The sequence below is a fragment of the Onychostoma macrolepis genome, chromosome 14 (genome assembly GCF_012432095.1).
Source record: "Onychostoma macrolepis isolate SWU-2019 chromosome 14, ASM1243209v1, whole genome shotgun sequence".
Lineage (NCBI taxonomy): Eukaryota > Metazoa > Chordata > Actinopteri > Cypriniformes > Cyprinidae > Onychostoma > Onychostoma macrolepis.
This window is the reverse complement of record NC_081168.1, coordinates 22,628,754-22,656,495: the sequence shown is the minus strand read 5'-3', so window position 1 is coordinate 22,656,495 and position 27,742 is coordinate 22,628,754. Positions and strand designations below refer to the sequence as shown.

The 27,742-nt window shown below is 40.4% G+C and overlaps 2 protein-coding genes across 3 annotated transcripts; one reads left to right on the top strand and one right to left on the bottom strand.

Moving 5' to 3' along the window:
- Window positions 1-682: 682 nt before the first annotated feature.
- tcof1 (treacle ribosome biogenesis factor 1) lies at window positions 683-7,234 on the bottom strand. Of its 2 annotated transcripts, none has more exons than XM_058798350.1 (9): window positions 6,973-7,234; window positions 6,345-6,400; window positions 6,230-6,246; window positions 5,984-6,061; window positions 4,920-4,981; window positions 4,680-4,821; window positions 2,065-3,996; window positions 1,864-1,961; window positions 683-1,181 (listed from the first exon to the last, which is right to left on the bottom strand). In XM_058798350.1, the coding sequence occupies exons 1-9, from the start codon at window positions 7,087-7,089 to the stop codon at window positions 1,122-1,124; spliced, it is 2,562 nt and encodes an 853-aa protein (XP_058654333.1). In that variant the 5' UTR covers window positions 7,090-7,234; the 3' UTR covers window positions 683-1,121. The 2 variants fall into 2 exon arrangements, with proteins under 2 accessions (XP_058654333.1, XP_058654334.1); XM_058798351.1 differs by having other exon boundaries at window positions 4,920-4,978.
- A 16,097-nt stretch (window positions 7,235-23,331) lies between these two features.
- Window positions 23,332-27,458, top strand: arsia (arylsulfatase family, member Ia). The gene is made up of 2 exons (XM_058798352.1): window positions 23,332-23,999; window positions 25,267-27,458. Exons 1-2 carry the CDS (start codon window positions 23,716-23,718, stop codon window positions 26,657-26,659), a joined length of 1,677 nt encoding a protein of 558 aa, XP_058654335.1. The 5' UTR covers window positions 23,332-23,715; the 3' UTR covers window positions 26,660-27,458.
- The last annotated feature ends 284 nt before the right edge of the window (window positions 27,459-27,742 follow it).

The window sequence follows — 27,742 nt, the reverse complement described above, 5'->3', positions numbered from 1 at the left end:
CACCATATTTACCCCAGTTATTAATCACAGTAAATCGTTTTCTAATAAGTCATTGTTAGATATGAAAATGATGCATTTCACAAGTAAATATGCATTGATTTGCATACATTTCCAGTAGAGATATCTTAATATTGGATAAAGTCATTTCATTGACATAGGTTTTAGTTTTAAGGTTTAATGTAGTTTAACATGTTTTTAGAAATAAATGTTATATAAAGTGAGTGATCTGTGAGCAACCCCTGTGCAAACACCTTCAGATTACTATAAAGTTTGGTGAATGTAAATGGTGTAGTTATGATGCAGTAAATGAGAAACAAATACTACAATAATAATAATAAGCACTAAAATGTGTATTTTGGATATTTTCTTTATTTCGATCTGAAAGACATTATTAAAGTGTTTCAAATTTTATAGTATCTTCTGGGAAAATGGAGAAAAAAAATGACTGAATTTAGATTTATGTCTCTACAGTCTGTAGCAAATCAAGCAAGAAATTATGGTTCATGGCTGATAATTTTTTTCTCTTTTTTGATTAATTGCCCATTTAAAAAATAAGTTATAATATATTTTCCACCCAAATGTCCTGTTTTTTGTTGTTGTTGTTTTTTTAAATAGGAAATATGCCAACATATGTACTTGATATCTGAAGTGCATTTCTGTCTGAAGAATGAGAGGAGACAGGTGTAAGTAAAACCATCTGATGTGTATTTTGAATCAAAAATGACAAATACAATGTGACCTTTTCATAAATTTTATCACAAAAGTACATTTATATAATTTAGTGCTTGATCTTAAGCCATTGTACTTTTTAATTAAAAAATTAAGAAAACCTATCATATGACTAAAACGAAAATAAAACATGATTTTTTTCCCCCTTGGATCTCATGATTTTAAAAAATCCAGTTATCAAAAATAGAAAAACAAGACAACAAAAAAAACAATACTAAATATTTCTCAAAAGGTACCTCCCCATAAAAATACAAGACATAAAAACACTGACTTACATTCATATGAACAAACATGATCCATACAATAGGGACGGAGTATGCATTCAGGTTAAATAATTATTTCAGCCGAGATCGTGAGATTGAGAACTGAAGTCTTGAGGGCCGTTACATCCGTTATGTGCTGTTGAGTCCATGAGTTTGATTACTACCGAGCTGTTTCTCTTTCTTCTTTTTCTGGACGATAAAAGAGCAGTACAAGTAATTTACTTACAGAACAGTTAACACTTACTCTAAATCAGTTTTATTATTATATGTGACCCTGGACCACAAAACCAGTCTTAAGTGTCACATACATAAATGAGCTTTCCATTAATGTATGGTTTGTTAGGATCGGACAATATTAGTCTGAGATACAACTATTTGAAAATCTGGAATCTGAGGGTGCAAAAAAATCTAAATATTGAGAAAATCGCCTTTAAAGTTGTCCAAATTAAGTTCTTAGCAATGCATATTACTGATCAAAAATGAAATTTTTATACATTTACGGTAAGAAATTTACAAAATATCTTCATGGAACATGATCTTTACTTAATATCCTAATCATTTTTGGCATAAAAGAAAAATTGATAATTTTGAGCCATACAATGTATTTTTGGCTATTGCTATAAATATACCCCAGCGACTTAAGACTGGTTTTATGGTCCATGGTCACATATAGGGTTTCTGCTGGTTTCATAAAGATAAAGACTTCTTAATACCAAGTAAAGAAACACAATGAGCTGTTTTAGCAACACTTCAACGTTTAAATACACAACTTCCAACCAATCTCCGTTACTTTTTAAATGGAGAAAATTTGCTTATTTTCTTTGAGAAACTGTGTGCCATTTCAATCATGCAATTCATTCACCAATTTCACCTTTTTGTGGACTACCACCTCCTCATCTGGAGCAGATACAGGAGGACCATCAGGGACTATCTCCTCTGTTTCTTCATCTCTCTCCTTTTTCTTCTTCTCTGTACATCATTTAAATGTGAAAGGGAACACAAGCAAACACAAACTGAAATCAGCAGTAAAATAAAGCCACAAGCCAAGATATACATACATTTAATCACTCACTCTTTTTCTTCTGACTTATTGCTACAGGAACGGATGCTGCTGCTGCTTCTTCTTCTTCTTCTGCTGGTGGTTGAAGAGCATCTGCATTTTCACCCTCCTTGCTTTTCTTCTTCTCTTTGAGTTTCTTGGCCTTCTTGGGCTCAGGCATGGCCTCCTCTGGTGCCGGGACGTCACAAGCTTCTTCCAATTTGTGCTTTCTTTTTTTGGAAGGAGTTTTTAGATCATGACTAGAGGTTTCCTCATTTCCCAAACCATCAGCATCTACAGTCTTTGCTTGAGATTTACTACTTTTTAAGGGCGTTTCTGAAGGAACATCATTCTGGATCTCCATATTATCAGCAGCCTTGACTTTTCTTTTTTTTGAAAAGCTGTTTGTAGAGTCAGACTGCGGGAGATCAGCATCTGATGCGGCTGTTTTGAGCTTCTTTCTTGTCGTTTCCTCCTCGCCAGTATCTTCAGTGCTTTTAACTTTCTTGGCTTTAGCTTTCTTTGATAGCGTTTCAGGCTCAACTGTTTCTGAATGGCTTTTACTGGCCTTAGGTTTGGCTTTTTTAGAGGGAGAATCAGGTTTAACGGATTCTAGAGAGACATCAGCTTTCTCAGATGTCGTTTCTTGGTCAATCTCAGAAAGACCTTCTGTTTTCTTAGCTTTGACCTTCTTTGAAGGCATCTCATCAGGAACAGGCTCTACAACACTTTTAGGCTTCTTGTTTTTCACTTTTTTTGATGGCGTCTCTGATTGGTCAGAGGTAGCGTCCATCGTAATGTTAGTTTCTAGCAGTTTGCTAGCAGCTTTCTTAACCTCTTTAATATTTAAGGGACTATTGTCAGTTTCAACATTACTGGCTTCAGATTGGCCTTTCTTTTTTTTAGCCTTTTTAGATGGAGTTTCAGTGCTCCTGGCTTCTGAGGTACCATTATCTTTCCAAACACTGGTCTCAACTTGCTCTGGAAAACTATCATCTTTTTTAAAGTGAACTCTTTTAGGAGTCCTATTGGCTTCTGAATCTGATACACCAACCTCTTTAGTCCTTGTCAACGGAGTGGCAATTTTGCCAGTTTCTAAGAGTCCATTAGTTTCATGATGTGCTTCAGGTTTATCAGTCTCATCCTGAACCGATGAGTCAGTAGCTTTAGCTTTAGTTCTTTTAGGGGTCTTAACCACATCAAGATCTGAGATACTACTATTTTTCTTATTCCCACCTTTTTTTGATGGTGTCTTAACATCATGATGTTCAGAAATAGCTGCAGAATCTTTGTCTTTTGACTTTTTTGAAGGAGTCTCAGATGCATCTATCGTTACAGGAATGTCATCAGGTTTATCAGTCTCATCCTGAACAGATGAGTTAGTAGCTTTAGTTCTTTTAGGGGTCTTAACCACATCAAGATCTGAGATACTACTATTTTTCTTATTCCCAGCCTTTTTGGATGGTGTCTTAACTTCATGTTGTTCAGAAATAGCTGCAGAATCTTTGTCTTTTGACTTTTTTGAAGGAGTCTCAGATGCATCTATCGTTACAGGAATGTCATCAGGTTTATCAGTCTCATCCTGAACTGATGAGTCAGTAGCTTTAGCTTTAGTTCTTTTAGGGGTCTTAACCACATCAAGATCTGAGATACTACTATTTTTCTTATTCCCAGCCTTATTGGATGGTGTCTTAACATCATGATGTTCAGAAATAGCTGCAGAATCTTTGTCTTTTGACTTTTTTGAAGGAGTCTCAGGTGCATCAGTCGTTACAGGAACGTCATCAGGTTTATCAGTCGATTTCTTTGCTGGTGTTCTGGACTTTCCCTTCTTGGTTGGGTTTGCCTCTTTTTTAGCTCTTGCCGGCTTATTTGTTGTCCTTCTCTTTGCTGAAGACTTTGCAGGTGAGGAGACAGGAGATTCATCCAAGATCGAGAGAACATCCATCTTCACTCGATCAGCATCTGATTACAACAAACAAACTTCAATAATCATATTTCATGTTTCTGTATTAATCTTATGTAAACACATCACACCAAGAACTTAATACTTTTATTCAGCAAAGATGCATTGGCACTTATAATGTAGTATAATCATTTATAATGTTTGAACATTTTTATTTCAAATTAATGCTATTCTTTTGAACTTTCTATTCATCAAAGAATCCTGAGAAAAAAAAAGTATCACGGTTTCCACAACAATATGAAGCAGCTTTTTTCAATATTGGTAATAATGATACATTTCATTTCATTTTCAGCAACCATTACTCATCTTTAGTGTCACATGATACTTAAAATAATTTTTTGGAGGATAATTCCCATTATTTTCAATGGTGATCCTACTAATAGTTTTTTTTTTTTTATTAAATGACTGACTGAAATAATATTAATAAGATGTCTTGAGACTGTTTTGCATTATGATGATGATAATTTGGGGATAAATAAATGTTCTTAAATGTCATGAAAATAATGTCACAATGCAATAAACAACTTTTTAATTTTCTTTATGCTAAGTACATTTAAACACAAATAATATCCTTCTCTTGATTTTGTGGTTAAGCATGGTGTTTGTGTGATTTACCCAAATGCAGGTAATACACTACAACCTTTCAATGTGTTCTATTGTGCATTTTTACAGTTTGTCTCACCTGAGAACTGAGAAACCATTTTCCTCCACTTCTCCACATCTAAACTCGAGTCTGAATCGGAATCGTTCCCTGCAGTGGCCAATGGAGGCACCGACTTTTTTCTTTTCCTTGGTTTTGTCACGGTTTCTTTTTTCTTCTGTTTCTGTGGAGTGGAGTAAGTGATGAATATGTCAGGTGACTTTTGTATGGTGGCCCAGTTAAGTTTGGGTAAAATATTTGAGTCAGTTTTAAATCAAATACCGTTGATTTTTGCGCCAATCCTGAAGTCGTCTTGTTGCTCTCAGACTTTTTTGGACCAACTACTTTCCACACACAAAACAAACAACCAAAAATATAAATAACTTAAAGAAACTTTAACCGAGGGTTAGTATCACAGTTCAGCTCTATCACAACTAGGAATGTGTGTACTACATATGTCTAAAATAAAGCTTTAAATTCTTTCTAGTTAAAAGAAAACTTCTACCAAAAATGAAAATTTGCTTAATGTATTCACCCTCAGGCGATCCAAAATGTAGATGAGTTTTTTTCTTCATCAGATTTGGAGAAATGTAGCATTACATCACTTGCTCACCTCCTCTGGAGTAAATGGGTGCCGTCAGAATGAGAGTCCAAACAGCTGATAAAAACATCACAATTATCCATGTGACTCCAGTCCAACCAATTAATGTCTTGTTTCTTACAAACACTTCACAAATCCCTCACTTCTGGCAAAAATATGAATCCATAATAACACTTCCTTCAGTGAAAAAATGTCCATCTCTTATTGTCCTCTCACAAACATATGCCCAAACATATTTGTTTAGAACTGTTTTAGACTGTTTTCACTGTAAACAGTACTTGATCTGAGCAGATTTCTCTCCTAATTCAGGCGAGATGAGTTTTTCCACCGGAGAAAGCGATAATATGGATAGAGGACATGCATTTTAGACAGAAGCAATGGTTTGAGTTTAAAAAAGTCTCAATAATGGATTTGTTTCTTATAAAGACACAGCTTTACATTTCAAATTAATTGACGGTCTGGAGTCATATGGATTATTGTGATGTTTTTATCAGCTGTTTGGACTCTCATTCTGACGGCACCCATTCACTGCAGAGGATCCAGTGGTGAGCAAGTGATTTCTCCAAATCTGTTCACATGAAGAAACAAACTCATCTTCATCTTGGATGGCCTGAGGATGAGTAAATTTTCAGCAAACTTTAAGTAAGATTATCAGATCCGTGGCAGCTCCAGATAAATGTCAGACAAAAACAGTGCTCAAACACACATATCACAATATGAACATTGAAATGAACTACTCATTTACCAGCAGAGGGGGCTGTGATCTTAGACTTGGTTCCTGACTTGCTCTTTGCAGGACTCTTGAGCTCAGGAGTTCGAACACCTGTGGATTCAAAGAGTTTCAATTGGTCTGTTTTAATATTAGTGATAACTCCATATGAGTTTTAAATTGTCAGTTTGATTTCCATTAAAATGATCCATGTACAGTACTCAGATTTACAGAGTGAATCTTCTGATAAATAATATTTAGTAAAGCCTCTGATATACATACCATCTCCATCATCTGAGCTGAACGCATCACGTTGTTAAAAGGAAGAAAATTGATAAATTAGTTTGAAACCATTTCAATAAAGCCTACAACATGAGACACACATGCACAGTCTTACCGTGCCCACTTCTTAAAGATCTCGATCAAGGATGCTTTCACTTCTTCAGTTTCAACCTGTAATTGGCAGCCATATTTAATACAAGCATTACGTGCATTCAGACAATTGCATATCACAATACTGAGCTCGTCTGACATCGAGTTTAATAGAACAAATAAAGCACTGTGAACTGCTGCGCTGACCTCAGTGTGTGTAAATCTTATTTGGTGCTTACAGTTTATCCGTGCACTAATATCAGTAACCACAGGACAAAGTTCATTTGCACGACATGCATGAGTTTAAAAAGTTTGTTTCTTCCACTCAAGTCATATTTAACGCATACACGCAGTTAGTGCCAACTACAGTGGTAGAAATACAGTTTTAACCAATGCATTATGGTCTATGGACATCTTTTAGTATCGTCACTGATAGGCAGTGATTTCAGTGTGCTCTGAAGTGATAAACACCAAATAAATTGGTATTGGTAAGTGTATCGGATTAGATTCGACTGCTCTAATGCAAGCGTTTGAAATGCTTTATTTTTAATTCTCTTGACATGTTTAAAAATTAATGCAATAATACAGTCTCTTGATCTACAGGAATGCATGCACTCGCTCTCTCAAACACACGTGAATAAACATATCTGCACCTGGGGCGCGTGCTTTCTCAGCACGTTGGCTGCTTTCTTGTAGCCGTTGTCCTTTAAATGGTGATATATTAAATTGATCAGCTCGTCCTGCGAGGCGTCTGTAATATTTGAGTTCATGTTTGGGATGGGGATTAATTTAAAAAGGGCCGCGCGAGAAACTTACGAAAAACTTTGCTGCATGTTTCTATTTCCGCTACATTCGCGTAGCAGCAACACGCGCAGTCCTTCACTCTGACCCCTGAACTCTCCACTGCTCGCACTGCATCATGGGAAATGTAGTTCTTTAAGGTGCGATCAGTTTTCATAGCATGTGAGGGATTCTTACTCTCTCTCTCTGTGTATATACTGCTCCATATATATAAAATTACATAAGTGTGTAAATTCTACGTTAAGGTTATAGTAATAAAATATTATTTAAAATTTAATTATTTTCTGAAAGATTATTGAAAATCAAGTCTTTCATTTGCCGTTTCTCTTCTAACAGGTCCTGGTGCAATTTTACATAACACTACTGTGAACTTTAAGGAAATAGTTAATAATATTTAATTATTAATATAGAAAAATATATTATAAGGACATTTATTATAATAAAATTAAGTTGATATTATTTAATATATTAAGTGACCAAGAAGCTAGCACATGTTTTGATAGGTCATCACAACCAATGTAGATATTGTGGACTGTTTTGAACTGTTACCTGAGTGGTTCACTGGGGTCAGGATCCTCGTCTGATTTCAAAAACAGCAGAGTCAGCGTGTCACATCAGGGAAAAACATCTCTGTGTAAGTGTAAAACCACAAACGACCGCTGCTCCAACAACCGGCTCCGACCAATCAAGACCAATCAAATCCAGACACCCAAACTCGCCAGTGTGGTGAAATGAGTGTGAGCAGGTGTGTTTGCATTAGGGTTTGAGCTGTGTATGTCTGTACGAAGGGGTTGTGTGTGTATATGTTTATTTTAGGGCAACGCAGCCCACTCGTGTTTACATGTGTCTCTAAAGAGGATTCAGGGTGGGAAAGAACAAACTCAGATAAACCCGAAACACAACAGCAGTTTCAAACTTTCATGACTATGATGAAACTGATAATTACCTAACATTTGGCTCTGTTTGCATGATTAATGAAGGAGAAACTCTTCACTAGCTCTTCGGGGTGATGGTAAGCAGTTCAGGTCAGTTGACAGGAGGAGCGGGGTAACTAGCGTTCACAGAGCTCCATTCATGAGTATCTGAGGAAAAAAAGAGTTTGTAAATGGTTTTGCCAGGAGATCAGGGTTTGGCTGGTTCCTCTGCAGGTATCGTCTTCTGGTAGATGCTGTAACGTGACAGGCGTTCAACAGTCACGGCATATTCTGACCAAGAAAGTCTAGACTACAATACCTGAAGAAGAACTGCAGAACTTTCTAAGCCAATCACATGAGCCGTGAATGTCATATGACTAATGTATATATATATATATATATATATATATATATATATATACACACACACACACACACAATACTTCCGTTCAAAAATTTGGGATCAGTAAGATTTTAAATGTTTTTTAATGAGTCTCTTATGCTCATTAAGGCTGTATTTATTTGATCAAAAATACAGAAAAAACAGTAATATTGTGAAATATTATTGCAATTTCTAATTTTGGTTTCCTATTTTAATATACTTTAAAATGTTATTTATTTCTGTGATGCAGTGCTGAATTTTCATCAGCCATTACTCCAGTCGTCACATGATCCTTCAGAAATAATTCTAATATTTATTATCAGTGTTGATAAATAAAAGGTTAAAAAGAACAGTGTTTATTATAAATAGAAATTTTGTGTTACAATATAAGCGACTATTCAGAAGTTTAGGGTCTGTAAAATGTTAAAAGAACAGCATTTATTCAAAATAGAACTCAATATAAGTATTTGCTATCACTTTTTATCCATTTAACACATCCTTGCTGAATAAAAGTATTACGTTCTTTAAAAAAAGATGGAAAAAATGTATTGACCCAAAACTTCTTAATAGTATATTGCATCACTAAATTTCTATTTTGAATAAACACTGTTCTTTTTATCTTTTCATTTATCAAAGAATCCTGAAAAAAGTATGACAGGTCCCAAAAAATTTTAAGCAGCACAAATGTTTCCAACATTGATTATAAATCAGCATATTAGAATGATTTCTGAAGGATCATGTGACAAGGCTTTTAGTAATGATGCTGATAATTCAGCATTGCTTTACAGGAATAAATTATATTTTAAAGTATATTAAAATAGAAAACTGTGATTTTAAATTGCAATAATATTTCACAAAATTATAGTTTTTGTCTGTATTTCTGATCAAATAAATGCAGCCTTGATGAGCATAAGAAACTTCTTTAAAACATTAAAAACATTAATATACAGTATTTGGGCTATATATATATATATATGGGTTCTGCTCTTCATGGCTCAGGTGATTGAATGAAGAATGAATGGGAGTGGAAAATGTATTATAGATTTCCTTGTGTTGTGCACATTAATAGTTTCTCCTATATTGTTGCAAACATAGTCGTGATGTTTCACTGAGCTGTCTGCAAGTGTTAAGCTCTGCTTGTGTGAGCGTGTGCTGTATACACCGTTTTCTCAGGTTTCATCCAAAAACAAGATTCAGTTTCCCCAGGATATAAAATGAACACACATTCCACAAATTTAGCTGTTCAGAGGTCTGACCACCTCTCACATCCCTCTCTTTGACAACTTGCCTCTGCTGAAAACTGCTTAACAGCCGCCTCACTTTTCACTACTGGCCCCTCGATCTATAACAGCTTGGCTGTTTACCTTCTATGAAAACAGATATGTGATCGGTCATTTATGCACAAAAATCACTTTCAGGACAGGGTGACAGTAGATCCACGCAATACTCTGTAATACTCTAAACCAGACTGAGAATATAGATTATAAAAGCAGAACCAAACGACTGGACTTCAGAAACTGCTCATAGCAGGAAATAAAAATCATTTCCAAATTAAGAGTTAAAAAAGTCCTCTCTGAACAGACTATATGTAAATATGAGAACCTGAGATCCTTTGAAAGCTTGAAAATGAAAAGTGTGCCGTTTTACTGGAAGTGGTAGATGATTAAATAGAGTTAGTGTTAGTATATGAGGGGAAGGGTTTTTAATAACACTCTCGCGACGCCAAATTCAACATCTCCTCAAACTCTGCTGGCTTCTCTTCTAATTATTTCCTTTCATCTTCTCACTTTCTCTCAGGCCATAAAAGGAAAAAAAGGTCAGATTTGGAGTTACAAAAGAGTATGTGTTTAACACGTTCAGAGGTGACCATAACAGTAGCTGAAGTATACATATACTCTGCGAGATTATAAACGGATAATCCCAGTACATAATTTATGTACACAGCCATTCCATTATAAAACTATGTTTTATATCTTGAGGTTGTGCTATATTATATATCAGTCATCCTTCCACTGACATAAATGAAGGTTAATAATGGGTCTATGGGTGCTGATATAGCATTTCTGATGTATAATATTTGCTTGATATTGTCACATGTATGATCTGTTTTAGTTTCGTTTTCTGTGTTTCCGTCATCCTGCTTAGTTAGTTTCCCTGACTAGTTAATTAGCTTCACACCTGTTTCTGTTTCTCCCTGATTGCCTGCTCAGTATTTAAAGCCTGTGTTCTCCCCTGTTCCTTTGTCTGCTATTGTTTGGATTTGAGTCTGGTTGTTCCTGTCTTCTCCTTTGGATTATTAAAAAGAACTCTTTTGGATTATCCTCCAGTGTCGTGCGCTTTGCTTAACACACCAGACTGTGACAGATGTATTAAGACATAGTTTTACAGTGTTAAGATGAATTTGCATTGTGTCTCAACGCATGCACATTCTGGTAATGTTAAAATATATAATACTTTTAAAAGCATATTTACCTCTAGATTTACCCATATACTAATACTTTCTTTAGTTTATTGTAATAAACGTTGTTGAATTTGTTTTATAACTATATATCAACGAATCATCGTGTCACATATGCAAATATAGTCTCAAATACAGCAACCTCATTGGTGCTGACATGCCCTGCGTCCCAGTGTTCATACTATCCATCGTAAATAGTATGTGAGATTAAAATAAGTGTTTCCCAAAGCATAGAATGTTGAAAAGAGTATGCCAAAAGTCCCCAGATGGTCTACTATTTCAGGTCGATTTTTGAAGTGTGGATCCATGCACACTCTAATGGCTAATATTAATAAATGGATTCTGTCCAAAACTACAAACACGAATAAAACGTGTTTAAAAAAATACAAACATGGTGGATGTGCGTGACCGACGGTTAGGTAGAGAGGGTTAGAAAAAGGGGTTTGAGTTACTAATAATCAACATTTAACCTGGTAAAGAAATATTTATTTAAAGTTATCTTATATTTCATTATAAATATCCGTTTGGTTGTTAATTTTTAAATGTATCATTATACAGAAAATATGAGCAGAGTTCTTGATATGAAAGACCCGCAACTGGCAGATCTACTACCTACTTCTTTTCTCTCCAGTACGGTAGAAAGTTCAATTAAATGAAATGAAATGTGGAGAGGCCAGTTTACAGTGACAGGGTGCGTGTAACTATGCGACAGAGCTAAATCCAAATCCAATTAATTAATCAAACTAATAATATGAAGTGTCAGTACAATAAATTAATAAATTGTATGAGTCTGGTTTTTATTACACAAATGTATCACTAAAATTTATAAAACTGATCCGAGATTAGGTAAAAACCATAGATAGGCCTACTGGTCCGCTAAAATTGCCCCCTAGTGGCAAACAATTGAACTTTATGATGTAACGAAGCCTCGCTGACTGAAATCACGTGACTTTAACGTTTTGCATTATACTGCAAATTACCGTAATTTTGAGATGATATCACGTAGCTGTTCACGTCCTCGGAATTGTGTTTTTCTATGGCAACACTATCATGCCTAAACAGAGCCTGCCGCTGTCAGGTACAGCGGTCACGTGGCTCAAGTCGTAGCTCTCAGAAAACGCTTCCGGTTACTCACGTAACCTCGGTTTCCTGAGATTAGAGAACAAGACATTGCTATGGGAATTATCCCTTCCTCCAAATACTACTAAAGCCTTATTGAATCATGCCAGTGAAACTGGCCAATGGCATTCAAGCAAATATGAAGGGGACTCCCACTCTATATAAGGCAGCGCTTGTACGTCATCCATTCAGTATCTTGACTGAAGCAATCATAACTGAGGCTGAGTAGGTGGGTGCGCCGCTCGCACTGACAGCACATGTGAGGCAAGCGACGACACATCTAGGTTATAAAACCTCGCGAAAGTGCTGGGTGACGACCAGCCTGCCGCCATTCAAATGTCCTGAATAGATATATTGTTCATCATGGCGCCCCCCGAGGCAGATGTGTTTGCTCGCTCCCCACTTGAATGCCGTCTTTTTCTTCTTTTTTGTTTGTTTATTTTTTTCTCTACAGTGCACAAATGCAATGCACTGCTAACATATAGCAGACAGGCATTGATGGACATCGCTAACTCAGACAACCGTTTTGAATTTACCAGTTTTATACCACCGGAGCTACAACTCATTACTCGCTCCCGCAACCACCGCCGCCAACCACAGGAAGGCCTCGAAGCACCGAGCTCAAACAAGGAATCTGACCCGAGGAGAGTGCTCCGGAGACGGCGACGTAAACGAGGCAAGAGGGGAGGGTTTCATGCTAGGCTAAAGGCCCGCGCTAACCGACCACCGCTACCCAGCCTCTTGTTAGCTAATGTGCGGTCTCTGGAAAACAAACTGGACGAGCTGAGAGCAAGGATCACATCACAACGGGAAATGAGAGAATGCTGCGCTCTGATTTTCACCGAGACCTGGCTCTCAGAGAAAGCCCCGGAATCCTCTGTTCAACTACAGACTCATTCATTACATCGAGGAGACCGGACCACAGCCTCCGGTAAGGCTAAAGGGGGAGGTGTGTGTGTGTTTATCAACAACTCGTGGTGTGGAGATATACAGACTGTTTATAAGCACTGCTCGCCAGATGTGGAGTTTTTACTGCTGAAATGCCGTCCCTATTATCTACCGAGGGAATTCACTGCTGTGTTTATAGCTGCTGTTTACATCCCTCCGCGAGCTAACTCCACAGCCGCGCTCGGCAAGCTCTACAACGTTTTCAGCGCGCTAGAAACGGCTCACCCTGATGCTGTTTTTATCGCCGCTGGCGACTTTAATCTGTGCAATTTACGGGCTGTACTTCCCAAATATCACCAACATGTGGACATTCCCACCCGCGAAAACAACACATTGGACAATGTTTACAGCAACATACGCGGTGCGTATAGGGCTGCACCCCGCCCCCACTTTGGACAGTCAGACCACATCTCTTTGTTCTTGTACCCGGCCTACAGACAAAGACTAAAACAAACAAACCCCATCACCAAACAGGTTAAACTCTGGACCCCTCAGACTGAGGGCATCTTACAGGACTGTTTTGCTCTGACAGACTGGGATGTGTTTAAAGCTGCAGCTACTTAGGAGGACTCTTCTGTCAGCGTACAGGATTATGCTGAGTATGTGACTGGGTACATTAGCACTTGTGTTGATAACATCATACCTACCATACAAGTCAAGAAGTTCCCCAATCAGAAGCCCTGGATAAACACCCAGGTACGCCACATGCTACGTGCTCGATCTCTTGCATTTACATCAGGCAACGAGACTGAGTACAAAGCTGCAAAGTATGGGTTGAGAAGAGCCGTTACAGTGGCTAAGAGGCAGTACAAAGAGAAGCTGGACAGTTTCTACTCTACTGCCGACGCCGGACGGATGTGGCAAGGCCTGCAGCACATTACTGACTACACACTACTGACCTCCAACGTCAACACAGAGAGGAGGCACACACACACTCAGACCACCCAACCCCCCCCCCTCCTACCGTCTCATCAGCTGTGGTACACAAAGCACTGAGGAAGATCAACCCCCGTAAGGCAGCAGGGCCAGACAACATACCTGGGCGGGCCCTCAGAGCTTGTGCTACAGAGCTGGTCGACGTACTCACGTGCATCTTTAACCTCTCCCTCAGTCAAAGCACCGTCCCAACCTGCTTCAAAACCTCAACCATCGTCCCCCTTCCCAAGAAGAGCCCCCCAACCTGTCTGAATGACTACAGGCCAGTAGCACTCACTTCAATCATCGCAAAGTGTTTTGAGAGAGTGGTGCTGGCCCAAATTCAGAGCAGCGTGCCAGACACTTTGGACCCCCTGCAGTATGCATACCGGACCAACAGGTCCACCTCAGACGCCATTGCTGCTGCTCTCCATATTTCCCTCTCTCACCTGGAAGATAAAGACACTTACATCAGGATGCTCTTTATTGACTACAGTTCTGCTTTCAACACGGTCATCCCCCATAAACTCACCCACAAACTGCTTGCACTTGGACTACACCCCACACTCTGCGACTGGCTCCTAGATTTCCTGACTGGTAGACCGCAGTCTGTCAGGATTGGAAATAGGACCTCAGACACCATCATAACAAACATTGGCACCCCACAGGGGTGTGTTCTCAGTCCCATCCTCTACACACTGTTCACACATGACTGCGTCGCCTTCCACAAGGACAACATCATTGTGAAGTTCGCTGACGACACTGCAGTGATAGGACGGATCACTGGTGGAGATGAAGCAGCCTACAGGAAGGAGGTGGCCAGACTTATGACATGGTGTGAGGACAACAACCTCGCCCTCAACACGGACAAGACAAAGGAGATGATAGTGGACATGAGGAAGGAGAGGAGAACTCACCAGCCACTGTTTATCCGAGATCTTGAAGTGGAGAGGGTGAGCAGCTTTAAATACTTGGGGGTCCACATCAGCGAGGACCTCACCTGGACACTCAACACCACCCAGCTGGTTAAGAAAGCACAACAGCGGCTGTACTTCCTAAGGAGGCTGAGGAAGTTTGGCATGTCACCTAAGATCCTCAGCAACTTCTACAGCTGTGTTGTTGAGAGCGTTCTGACCAGCTGCATCACCGTGTGGTATGGCAGCATTACAGTGAGGGACCGCAAACGTCTGCAGAGAGTGGTGAAGACTGCTGAGAAGATCATCAGGACTCCACTGCCCTCCCTGCAGACCATTTACCATCGCAGAGTTCACAGGAGAGCTGCCTCCATCCTTAAGGACCCCACCCACCCACAACATGGACTGTTCACACTCCTACCCTCAGGACGGAGGTACAGGAGTGTGAAATGTAGACTTCAGATTAAGGAACTCCTTCTTCCCTCAGCCATTAGACTGTTAAACGGGTAGCCAGTGAACACAGACTAGTCTCACATATCTCATAGAATATGTGGACTAAACTGCTACAGCTAAAATTTTGCACATTGCTAATGTTACTGCTGCTATTTCATATCAAGTATCTTCATCTTGATTTGCACATTATTAATGTTAAAGCTGCTATTGTTATTATGTAGTTGCACTCAATTGTTACAGACTACTGCACTACTGTTTTCTTTTCTTATTTATGTGTATTTTTCTATTTATTTTTATTCTATTTAGGTGTATGTCTGTTTTTATTTTTACATAATTTGCACTTGTCTTGGCATTCAGTGTGGACTGCAAAGAAAGAATTTCATTGTACAGGGAAACTTGCTTTTCCTCACTGTGCATATGACAATAAACGTTTTGAATCCTTGAATATGCCATTCGCCCAGGCCCATGAGGTTGCGAGTCCATGGGTGGAGAGGGCCCGAACCCCTATAGGATATACCACAGCCTTAGAGTCATAAGCCAAAGCAATTGCATCGATGATTCAGTGTGACATGCCTTTGCTTGGACACAGGTGGCCAAATCCCAAGTGGGCAGGGTGGAAGGGCAAGGAGGGTTCAGCCTTCTTGCTTCCTTTAAGAATCATATGACCAGGTCATTTCTGCCTATTGGGCGATTATTGACATGCACATTAAACGCTTTCACCACTTTCAATGTGGATGGTGTACAACCACTATCAAATCGTTCTTGAAGGAAGGCAAGAATTAATGTTATTGGGCAGCTGAATGGGTTTTCGCGCCTCGACCCACACCAATTCATGAAAACTTTCCATTTATGAGCATAAAGGCATCCAGTGGACGGAGCCCTAGCCTCAGAGATAGTGTTCAACAGTTCTGGAAACCATGGCTGGTTGGGCCATTCCGGTGCCACTAACAGAACAGATTCCCTTTCCTCTCTGATTTTGCAAAGCACTCGAGGCAGAAGTTTCACTGGAGGAAAGGCATACTTGCATACTTTTGGCCAGCTGTGAGCTAGTGCATCCACTCCCAGGGGAGAGTGTGTCAGTGAATAAAACAGCGGGCAGTGAGTGTTCTCCGCTGACGCAAAGAGATCCACCTCTGCCCAGCCGAATACACTCCAAATCACGTTGACCGTCAAAGGGTGTAATCTCCACTCCCCGTGGATCACCCTGCCCCTCGACAGTAAGTCTGCGCCGTAATTCAGGCGTCCGGAGACATCTACTGCTCGGATGGAGAGGAGGTGTTGATCTGCCTACAAAAGCAGGTATTTTGCTAGCCGCAGCAGTGGCAGCGAGCTCACACCCCCTTGGTGATTTGCTACCACTGTCATGCTCTCCGTCCTGATGAGAACGTGATGGTGGAGAATGTCTGGGAGAAAGCACTCGAGCGCTAGGTGTACAGCATGGAGCTCCAGACAGTTTATGTGCCACAACTTCTCCGTTTCTGACCATGTCCCAAAGGCTGGTCTGCCGTCGCATATGGCTCCCCATCCCGTGCTCGATGCATCTGTTGTAACACTGTCGTAACACGTAACATCTGCCCGTGCGCCATGCACTCTGTGGCACACGACTCTTCAGCCAGAGCTAAAGCGGTCACATATGCAGGAGCCCTAATTTGCACACTGTCAAGGCGGCAGCCATCTGGCCGAGCGCCCTCTGAAAGCATTTCAGCGGAGGAGAGTGCCCTAACTTGAAGACTGCGAGAGAGCTGATCAGTTTCTGTGAGAGCTACTCTGACAGGCGCGCTCTCATATTGATGTAATTCAGCTCCACTCCTAGAAAGGAGATTTTCTGGGTCGGTACCAGCATGCTCTTTTGCATATTCACAGTCAGCCCTAAGCTCTGGAGATGAGCGAGAAGTCTGAGTTTGTCACTGAGCAACGTGCTCTCTGGTTGGGCTAAGACTAGCCAATCGTCGAGATAGTTCATGATGTGTATTCCGCTCTGCTTCAGAGGGGAGAGAGCCGCATCAATGCATTTCTTGAATGTACATAGAGCCAGACTTAAGGCAAAGGGTAGGACCGTGAATTGATACGCTATCCCCTCGAATGCAAACCTCAGGAAACGCCTGTGGCGAGGGGCTACCTGAATGTGAAAATAAGCATTCTTTAAATCCACAGAGATAAACCAATCTCTTGTTCTGATGTGTGAGAGGATTTGTCTCAGCGTAATCATTTTGAAAGTGTGCTTCGAAAGTATGCGATTCAGCGGTCTCAGGTCCAAGATTGGGCGGAACCCGTCGTCTTTCTTTGATACCAGAAAATAACGGCTATAGAAGCCGCTCTCACGTGCAAGTGCAAGGGGAGTGAGAGGAGGAAAACTGACCTGATATTGAGGTGAGTTTTGTATTTTTTTCCACTTTATTGCACTGCATAGTGGAACAGTCAAAACACAAACATGGCAATTGTACTTGCCGCCCACAACAGGCAGGGGGGTGTGAGCACACACAGAGAAGCGAACATACTTTTTCAGTGGCTCGTCTTTGGCGCTGGGTGTGGCTTTCCTCCTCTGAGGGACAGCGTCAGGAACACGGCTTTGTTTGCGGCCTGCCGTCTCTGCTCTTTGAGCCCTGACGGCGCTTCGGCCACGGCTGTCTTGGCCTTACAGCTGGTTCATTCTCGTGCCGAACAGCAGTAGAAGGGGCGTGCGGTCTTTCCGTGCGCTGTGCTTAGGAGGAGCGGGAATGCGTAGGAGGGTTCGTGCCGGCGCGCTTTGGCAGGAAATGGCCTTCGACTGCTTCTGCGCTTCAACGAAGCGCTCCATGAACGTCTCCACCGCCACTCCGAAGAGACTTGAGGGATTCACGGGTGCGTCCAGAAGAGCCGTCTTCAAGGAGTCCTTTAACTCAGTCAGGGTAAGCCAAAGGTGACGATCTTGCACCACAAGATTCCCAATTTTGCGGCCGATTGCTTGAGCCATCACCTTCGTCGCTGTGAGAGGCAGATCCGTGGCGCGTCGGAGCTCTTTGAAAACTTCAGGGTCCGGCCTGCCCTCATCCAGAGACTTGAATAGCTTAGACTGATACACCTGGAGTATCGCCATCATGTGCAGTGCTGAAGCTGCTTGGCCTGCCGAGGAGAAAGCCTTGCCGGCAAAGTTTGCAGTGGCGCAGCAAGGTTTAGAGGGGAGAGATGCGTTGTTTCACACTCTCCAGTTTGCCGCGGCTGAAGATGGGCAGCAAAGGCTTCTTCCACAGGGGGGAGTTTAACATACCCCACTTGGTCAGCGCCGTCCACAGAAGACAGGAGGGAGGATCCCGGGTTGTGCACTTGACAAGTAAGCAGCGCGTTCCACGACTTCACTATCTTGTCGTGCACCTCGGGGAAAAAGGGGCTGGGCCTCCGCGGGTTGTCCTTTCGGCCACCGTCTGACTGGAGGTACCACTCGTCCAGAAGGCTTCTGGCCGGCTCAGCACTCCAAGCCGAGTTCATCAACTGCCTTTGACAGGACGCATAGGAGCTCGACATCACTATGATGGAGGTCCCCCGCGTCGCTGCTGTGGGGCGCAGTGTAATCTAGCGGGCTGTTGGACTACTCCTCTCTCGCAGATGCTGCCACCGAAATTGCATCCTCCTCCTCTTCTGCGCCCTCCATGGCACCGAAGGACATCACATCTTGAGCATCAGGGGAGGGCTGGAGATCAGCAGTCATGAAGCGCGCTGGAAGGGGACCTGTAGCAGGGGGGTGATGAGTGTGTGGGCACTTTCCTCCTTGGCTCGAAAGAGGCTGCACTGCAGAGGAAGAGCACGGCAGGGCTAGTTGGGCGAGTTCATCGCCTTGGAGGATGGCCACACGGAGCCTGAGAGTCCGGAGACTCATATCTTCGCAGTGGGGGCAGTCCGACCCCCCAAGCTCCGCCTCTGCGTGGGCGCGACCCAGGCAGAAGACGCACGATTTGTGGCCATCCGAAGATTGGATTGGCTCTGCGCAGGAGAGGCAATTGCAAGTCATCTTTGTCCGAGTCCGAAGCTCACTGGAACACAGCAGGGGAAGAGAAGGCGTGACCGCTGCAGCGTGTCGATCACGGTGAGTAGCCTTTATGATAGGCTTCTTGCTTCTTGTAGAAGGTTGGCTGAAGGAAAAGATTCTGAATGTATGACGTACAAGTTCTGCCTTATATAGAGTGGGAGTCCCCCTCATATTTCGCGCGTTTGAACACCATTGGCCAGTTTCACTGGCCTGATTCAATAAGGCTTCAGTAGTATTTGGAGGAAGGGATAATTCCCATAGCAATGTAGAAGTGACCGAATCGAAAGGGAACTCCCAGTTCACATGTTGTAATTACGAGTTCTACGAGGACGTGAATGCTTTTTACAAGTTGGAATCTCATAATTACAGGAATTCCGATATGGCGTGAAGGCACCTTTAGATACATGAGCTAGTTTGAAATAAATTATTTGTGAATGCTTCGAAGCTTCACAAAGCAGTGTTTCGAAAGCATCTATCGCTATTGGGAATAAAAATAATAGAGCCTTATGGAAGCTCCTAATGAAGGTGCTGCAGGCTGATTACAAAATCAATCAAACGCGATCAAAAGGGTCCATAACATTTTTGTTTATCATTATACCAATTATAATAACAGTTAAAAACTTAATGTTTGGTTACTTTAAACTACAGTTTATGGATAATTTATTTTAAAAAAAGAAGAAGGAAAAAAAAACACTCAACAAGCCACAATGTCGCCTGTAAAGAATAACAAAAATACAAAAAATCGATTGGAAAAGTGTTTTTTGGGGGGATAATTTACTTTGATTTGTTATGTCTAAATTCATCACAGAACAATCACTGAGTCAACGAAACCAGGTGACTGTGACCAAAGGAATTTGTACAAGCTGCCCATAAAGGCCAGATTTTTAAAAATATCTCACTTTTTTTTAAATATCAGACATAATATTTAGTGGATTTATGAGCAGTTGTTCTATTAATAGAGAGATCTAAAAGTGCTTGTGTACATTTGTTCTGCAAAGTCAACATTAAAGATAGTAACAGCTTGGCAGCAACTCAGAATGTTGAGGTTTGAGCTAAAACGGACATCAGAGAAATTTAAGGTGGATTTGCTGTTGTTGTTTTTGGGCAAAGTAATGTGTACTCACTCATGTAAGATATTTACATGGCCAAATATTTTAAGTAAGAGAGAAAACTTGAATCACTTTTATAAAGTATATTTATTTGGCACTGCACTGTAATTAATAAATTAATAAACTCAAATATAAAACTCTGCAGTGAATGGGTGCCGTCAGAATGAGAGTCCAAACAGCTGATAAAAACATCACAATGATCCACAAGTAATCCACACGACTTCAGTCCATCAGTTAACATTTTGTGAAGTGAAAAGCTGCATGTTTGTAAGAAACAAATCCATAATTAAGAGGTTTTTTCACTTTTAACCGCCACTTCTGGTCAAAATATGAGTCCATAATCCATAACAACTCTTCCTCCATTCATTAGTAAGCTAGTGATGTAGGCCTAATGCTAAATTTCTCCAAATCTGTTCTCATGAAGAAACAAACACATCTACATCTTGGATGGCCTGGGGGTGAATACATTTTCAGCAAATTGTCATTTTTGGATGACCTATTCCTTTAATTATGACTCATTCATGACCACTCCTGTTGACTCAAGTGCAGATTCTTATTAGTTTCATCTTTCATCTCTAGTTTCATCTTCAATACCCACAATCAAAACATCTTTAAACAACTTTAAACCTAAACATTTTCTCAATATCCAATTGTTTGACTTTTTTATTAAGAACAAAATGCTAAAAAATGTATGATTTGACACATGAGGCATTTTGATTTCCTCTCAATATGACGTGATAGTTGGGCTGGAGCATTCTGGCATTCATACAACATCTTTTTAGCATTTATTTTACAAAGAATGTTGAGTTCATTGCACATTATGTTGACACCAGTGCTAAATGGACACAGATGTGAGCAGAAACGCATGTTTCTCTTTCAGATCTTATCAGCGGAGTGTGTGTGGCTTCAGGTGATGTGCACACAGTGAATCCAGTGAGCGCCAGCTCGTATATAATAACAACGCTCAAAGTCCCAATAAAAGAGCTCTTGTGCTCACAAACGCTGTCTCTGTTCAAGCACGGTTTGTACCCTTGGTCCCCCTAAATACTCCTACAGCATGTTTTAATAGCAGGAATCCTTAGGGGCCTCAGCTTGTGTATGGAGATTAATAAAAAACATTGACCAAATGAATAACAGCAAATCTAAAGACTGTCTTCCATTTACTGAGCCAATAAACAGGTTGTAAAAATGATCGTACGTCCTATACATCCGTAGCCAGGTCATAATATGTCCATGATGATAAGTAAAATGCTTCGCGTCGTGACCGCATCACCACCTCGGGTGTGCATTATTTTTCTAATAATTCAACGGACCAAAGTCAATTATTCCGCTTATACTACGGTTGCCACACCTCAAGACATCGATCAGATGATATATTTCAAGGCATTCGTCCGGTATTTCTACTTAAATCGCTATTTTGAGTAGGATTATTTCTTCCGCATCTCATCCAGCACTTCAGTTGCTAATTCCAAAACGCCATTTTAAACCTAGTAACGGAGGCTTGAGCCGTTCATAACAGATTAATGCAGTTAATAACTAAATTATGAGAGAGAGAGAGAGAGCGAGAGAGAGAGATTACCTCTGTGCATCTCTCAATAGTGTTCGGCAGCAATAGTTTTAGTGAAACTTAGTTCCTTTTGTTCACGAACAGCGCCGTTGTTGTTACCTCGCTTGTGAGAAATCATGTAGTTTTTAAGTTGTTTACTGATAAAATCGTCAGAGTAGCGCTAACAACATTAGCGCGATGTATGCTAGTGTGTGTGCAAACTGTTATGTGTGTGCGGTCTGTGAGGGAGAGAGAGCCGGAGACATAGAGTATGTGCTTTCCGTACATAATAAAGCGTAATTTTGTGGCAAAAACATGGACATGATCTGTCGTTTTTATCATATTGTTTACTATATGTATTTATTTGGCCAGTGTCCTTGTGGTTTTTGGTTATTTTGCTGTTGTAAGACCTTTGAAATAACAGAAATCGTTTGGCGAATGTGATATGGTCATGTAATGCGGTCAAGAGCTGCCTAGAACTACGTTCGCCGTGCGTTTCCTTGAAAATAATTGCACACCTCAATCCTAGAAAGCAGAAAAAACAACTGTGGCTGCATGTGCCAAAACCTAGTGAGCTGCTTACTTAGAAATGTAATATGTATACAAAAAACAAAACAAAACAAAACAAACAAACAAAAAAAGTGGAGTAATGCTATATACAGCATTTTTGGGCATCAAAGTAATGTAGATTACTACAAAATGTAGTACACTGTAAAAAAAAAAAAAGAAGAAGAAAAAAAGAAAGAAAGATAAGATATAAAAAAGATAATGTAATACTATGAAAATGCTACAATTGAATGAGGCTAAATTCCCTTACTTTATATGGTGAAAAACACCATTTCACATTTCATGTACACTCTACGAAAAGTCTGTAAAAATACAGCCGTATAGTGTTAATGTAAGTAATTTTTCATATTGATTTTTCACAGGTGTTTTATTTTGAAATTGTGTTGGTTGAAGGAAATGTCCTTAATGGAAATTGTACTATTAATTTTCTGCAAAAAACATCCGTTTTTCTACTGACTTTTTTCTTACAGTGTAATTTCATAGTAAAATTCTGTCAAATGTGAATTATTTTAAAAAGTATTACATTTTAGAAGTAATAGTTTTTCATTAGAATTTAGATTTAAAAAAGTATAAATCAGCATTCCCAGAATCCTCTCACATTTTAACGGTTTCTAATTGAAATTGCTGGGCTTTTTTTCTTCTATTTTTTTTTAGTGTCATGTTTGTTACCATGATGGTACTTTGTGTATATTATTAAACATAAAGTATCTTTTGTCAGTTTATTGTAATTAGTATAATTATAATTAGTATATTAACATTATAATAGCCTATACGTTTGTATAGTACATTTAAGGCTGTTAAACTTAAAAAATGTAATAGTAGCTATGAAAACGGTAACTTTCTGGTAAACACATTTTTTTAAACCGTAAATAAGCCTACACGTTATTTTATTTATTTTACAGTGTAGGCTTCTTTAGAGAGCATCATATTGGTGTGCAACATCAGAAATGCATTGTGCACTGCATACGGTGCCAGTGCCATCGTGTGTGCAGCATTTGTCGGCATGAATAGCAAACATAGCCTACAGTGAAAGTATTAATCTCACTAGACATTGCTGGCCACTGTAGGCGCGTGCAGCAGGTTTGGGCACGTGCAGGGGAAAAAGCGCTCTAGGTAGGCAGCTCACTAGTTTTTGAGACACAACCAGACCCCTCACGGCGCGCTCATACATTGCTCTGCCTCCTTACGCAAACTTTACGCTCGTACCTGCAGTTTAGACGATCATTCATGATTTTTTCCTCACTTGCTGTCGCTTGAACGCGTTGCCATGACAGCAGCGGCTCTGACTGCGCTCTCCCTGATGAGTTTGCTCAGTCTGGGCTATCTGTCCCAGGACTGGACGAGTCCGAACCAGGTCGAGCAGCCGAACCATCCGCGTCCGCACATTATCTTCATCATGACAGATGATCAGGGCTTCAACGACATCGGCTACCACAACAGAGACATCCACACACCGACACTGGACAAGCTGGCAGCGGAGGGAGTGAAGCTGGAGAACTACTACATCCAGCCCATCTGCACTCCATCCCGCAGTCAGTTCATCACTGGCAGGTAACTCACTCACTCACTCACTCACTTCAGTCAGCTGTTTGCACCATGTTTGTGGACGTATACTTGGTATTTTTGCTACATAAATATGGTAACAAAGTGGCAAATCCTATCAAAGCACTATTGTCATCATTGTACCACGGTACACCATTACCGGTTTGTAAGGGTGATATATTGTTATAATAAAGCAATTTACAATGTCAGAATCATTTAAGGCAGTGGCTCCAGATAACCAGAGCCCGATAGGGGGCCTCAATATGACAAAATTATTCAAAACAAGCATTAAAATAATCTAAAACAACTAACCAAGACATTATTTGAAATCACTCAATAACAGTTTTTGTTTTACTTGAGGAATGGATATATGAGGTAGCCTAATGTGTGATTTATATAGTCCTGGAAAACTCATGGAAATTAATGCAATATTATAACCCTGTGGACAATTCTAATCCAGTAGGCCTAAATTCGGAACAACTGGAAAACTGAATTAAGATAATTTAAAAGTAGGAAGTTTTTATCAACAACAGTGTATTTGGTCAAACATACATTTCTGTTAATACAAATTATGCATTATACATTATTGGAAAAGATAAATGGATGATGAAAATGCATGGCCATCTTCATAAAATATAATGTACAGACAATTTACAACACTGTTTGAACAGTGAATTGTTTGTGAAAAATCATTTAAAAATTTATTTTTATCCACAAATGAATCATTCAGACCAATTTGTGTATCAGTTTGAGTGAATCTTGAACACAACTGACTCAAATGAATGATTCATTCACTTGTGACAAAAGTAACTGACAAAAGAGCAATATTTTTAGCCAATAAATATTTAACGTGAACAGTAGGAAATTGTGATAAAACTAATGTCCAGGGTAGGAAAAGTCAAGACAGGGCAAAGCAAGTTCATTTAAAAGCATACAAGTCATACAATTCATACAATTCAAAGTGCTGTACATAAAAATTGATAAAAATAGTGATCATAAAATAGATCCAAAATATAATAAAAAGTAAAAAATTAAGAAAATAATCAATTCATTTAAAATGTCAGTAAATGTATACTTTAAAAGGACTATTAGAGACATGCAAAAAGCACAACATGATTAAAATAAACATGCACAAAGTAAATAATTCAGTTATGTGCAGTTCTAATGTCTATGGCAATACAGTGTGTGAAATAAATCAATCAATCCATGTCTGTGCTTGTAATGAGATGTGTTTGTGAGTTCTGATCCAGTAATATCCTTTCCCTTTCCGCTCTAGATATCAAATCCATACGGGTCTCCAGCACTCGATAATCCGCTCTCAGCAGCCCAGCTGTTTGCCCTTTGACCTCCGGACATTGCCGCAGCGGCTGCAGGAGGCGGGATATGCCACTCACATGGTGGGCAAATGGCACTTGGGCTTCTACAAGCGCGATTGCTTGCCGACCCGCCGTGGATTCCACACATACTTCGGCTCTCTGACGGGCAGCGTGGATTATTACACCTACAAGTCATGTGACGGGCCGGGAATTTGTGGGTACGACCTTCACGAGGGCGAGCGTGTGGCGTGGGGTCAGGGAGGGCGTTATTCCACCCATTTGTATGCGCAAAGAGTCCGAAAAATCCTCGCCGCTCACGATCCTTCATCCCAGCCTCTTTTCATTTTCCTCTCTTTCCAAGCCGTGCACACACCATTGCAGTCGCCGAAGGAATACGTCTATCCGTATCGACAAATGGGAAATGTGTTTCGCCGCAAATACGCCGGGATGGTTTCGGCCGTAGATGAGGCGGTAAGGAACGTGACGTACGCGCTCCGAAAGTATGGCTACTATAAGAACAGCGTCATTATCTTTTCTACAGATAACGGCGGACAGCCGCTCTTTGGCGGGAGCAATTGGCCTCTACGAGGAAGAAAGGGAACGTATTGGGAAGGAGGAGTCCGTGGGATTGGATTCGTCCATAGTCCGTTGTTGAGACGCAGGAAGAGAGTTAGCAAAGCTCTGGTTCACATCACTGACTGGTACCCTACGCTAGTGGGACTCGCAGGAGGGAACGTTTCCCGGATGGACGGGCTTGATGGATATGACATGTGGGAAACCATTAGTAGCGGGAAGGAGTCTCCACGTTTGGAGATCCTACATAATATCGATCCGCTCTACAACGCCGCCAGGCATGGATCTTTAAAAAACGGATACGGGATCTGGAATACGGCTGTGCAGGCAGCGGTTCGAGTCGGAGACTGGAAGCTCTTGACCGGAAATCCTGGATATGGAGACTGGATTCCGCCTCAGATGCTGGGAAACTTTCCGGAATCTTGGTGGAATTTGGAACGGCACATGGAAGCGAAGAAATCCTTGTGGCTCTTCAATGTTGCGGACGATCCGTATGAGCGTTACGATCTCGCAGAGCGCCGGCCAGATGTGGTCAAGCAGCTGCTGGCTCGGTTAGCGTTCTACAACCGGACCGCCGTTCCAGTGCGCTACCCTGCAGAAGATCCCAGAGCCGATCCGAGACGCAACGGAGGGGCTTGGGTTCCTTGGGAAGGAGATGATGAAAACTGGGAGGCGTTTTACCTTCGAAAGAGAAAAGTCAAGAAGCAAAAGCGGAAGTTCTGCAAAATGAAGTCATTTTTTAGAAGACTTAACATTAGAATGATGTCAAACAGGATTTGAACAAACACATCCTGCAAGAACTTACTATTACAGATGCTGCTGACAGTAACAAATTATTAATCTGATTATGAATTTGCCTGGTATGGAGAGTCCCATGATCACATTCACTGAAGCATGTGTTTCTGCTTACTGTTTTTGATCATCCACATCTTTTCTTTGAGCAGATTTTGACCCCTGCGGTTTTCTGATAATGTGACCTTGAATCCCTGTGCAATGAATGTTGAAAGAATTAATGAATAGATTTTGTATCCTCTCTGATCTGGTGTACAGTGCTTGCACCTCATATTTATATAAAATATCAGCCAAGAGACTAAAATGAATCTGTTAAGTTGTTTTGAGCATGTATGTGACTGTTTGCTATCTTTATGTTTGTTTGCTACCTGATTCTACCTATTCTGGTTACATAAATAAACTTTTTCAGAAGACTCAAATTCTCTTGTACTGAGACTACTGTAATTTCCAGTGGACTGATTGCCCTCTAGTGGACACCTGACAATTCTTTATTTAGACTACTGGACAAATAATAGTGCATTTGCTTGGCTTTGCTATGCTATAGCTGATTTCTTGATATTTTTTTTATCTTGTTTTTTTTTTAACATATGCAAAGCATATCGCCTGTTTACCTATAAAAAATACTGGTTAGGGGCCTTCTGGGACTGCACTATAACTGCACACAGAGACAGTATAAAGGACTGCTTGTTAAGTGTGTCTTTCAGAGAAATGGGCCTCTCAGATGAGGGCGCCAGACTCTAAACTGAGAGACTTCTGATTCTTAACAGCTTGACTTCATTTTATTGAGATGCTTACTGTACTGGTTTGTCTCCTGTCTATATAGAAATTCTTTAAAAAAAATGTAAGTATTCTAAGAAATATTATATGTATATATATATATATATATATATATTTAGACTTTATTCAAGCTGTAAATCTATTAATGTAAATCTTTTGCAGCATAGGTCATTATGTACATGAACAACATTTTGGAAAAACTACTGTATATAAGTGGCACTCTGTGGCGCGGAAGGATTTTGAACAGCCTCTATTATTATAATATTTTCCCCCATATCATACAATATTTATATA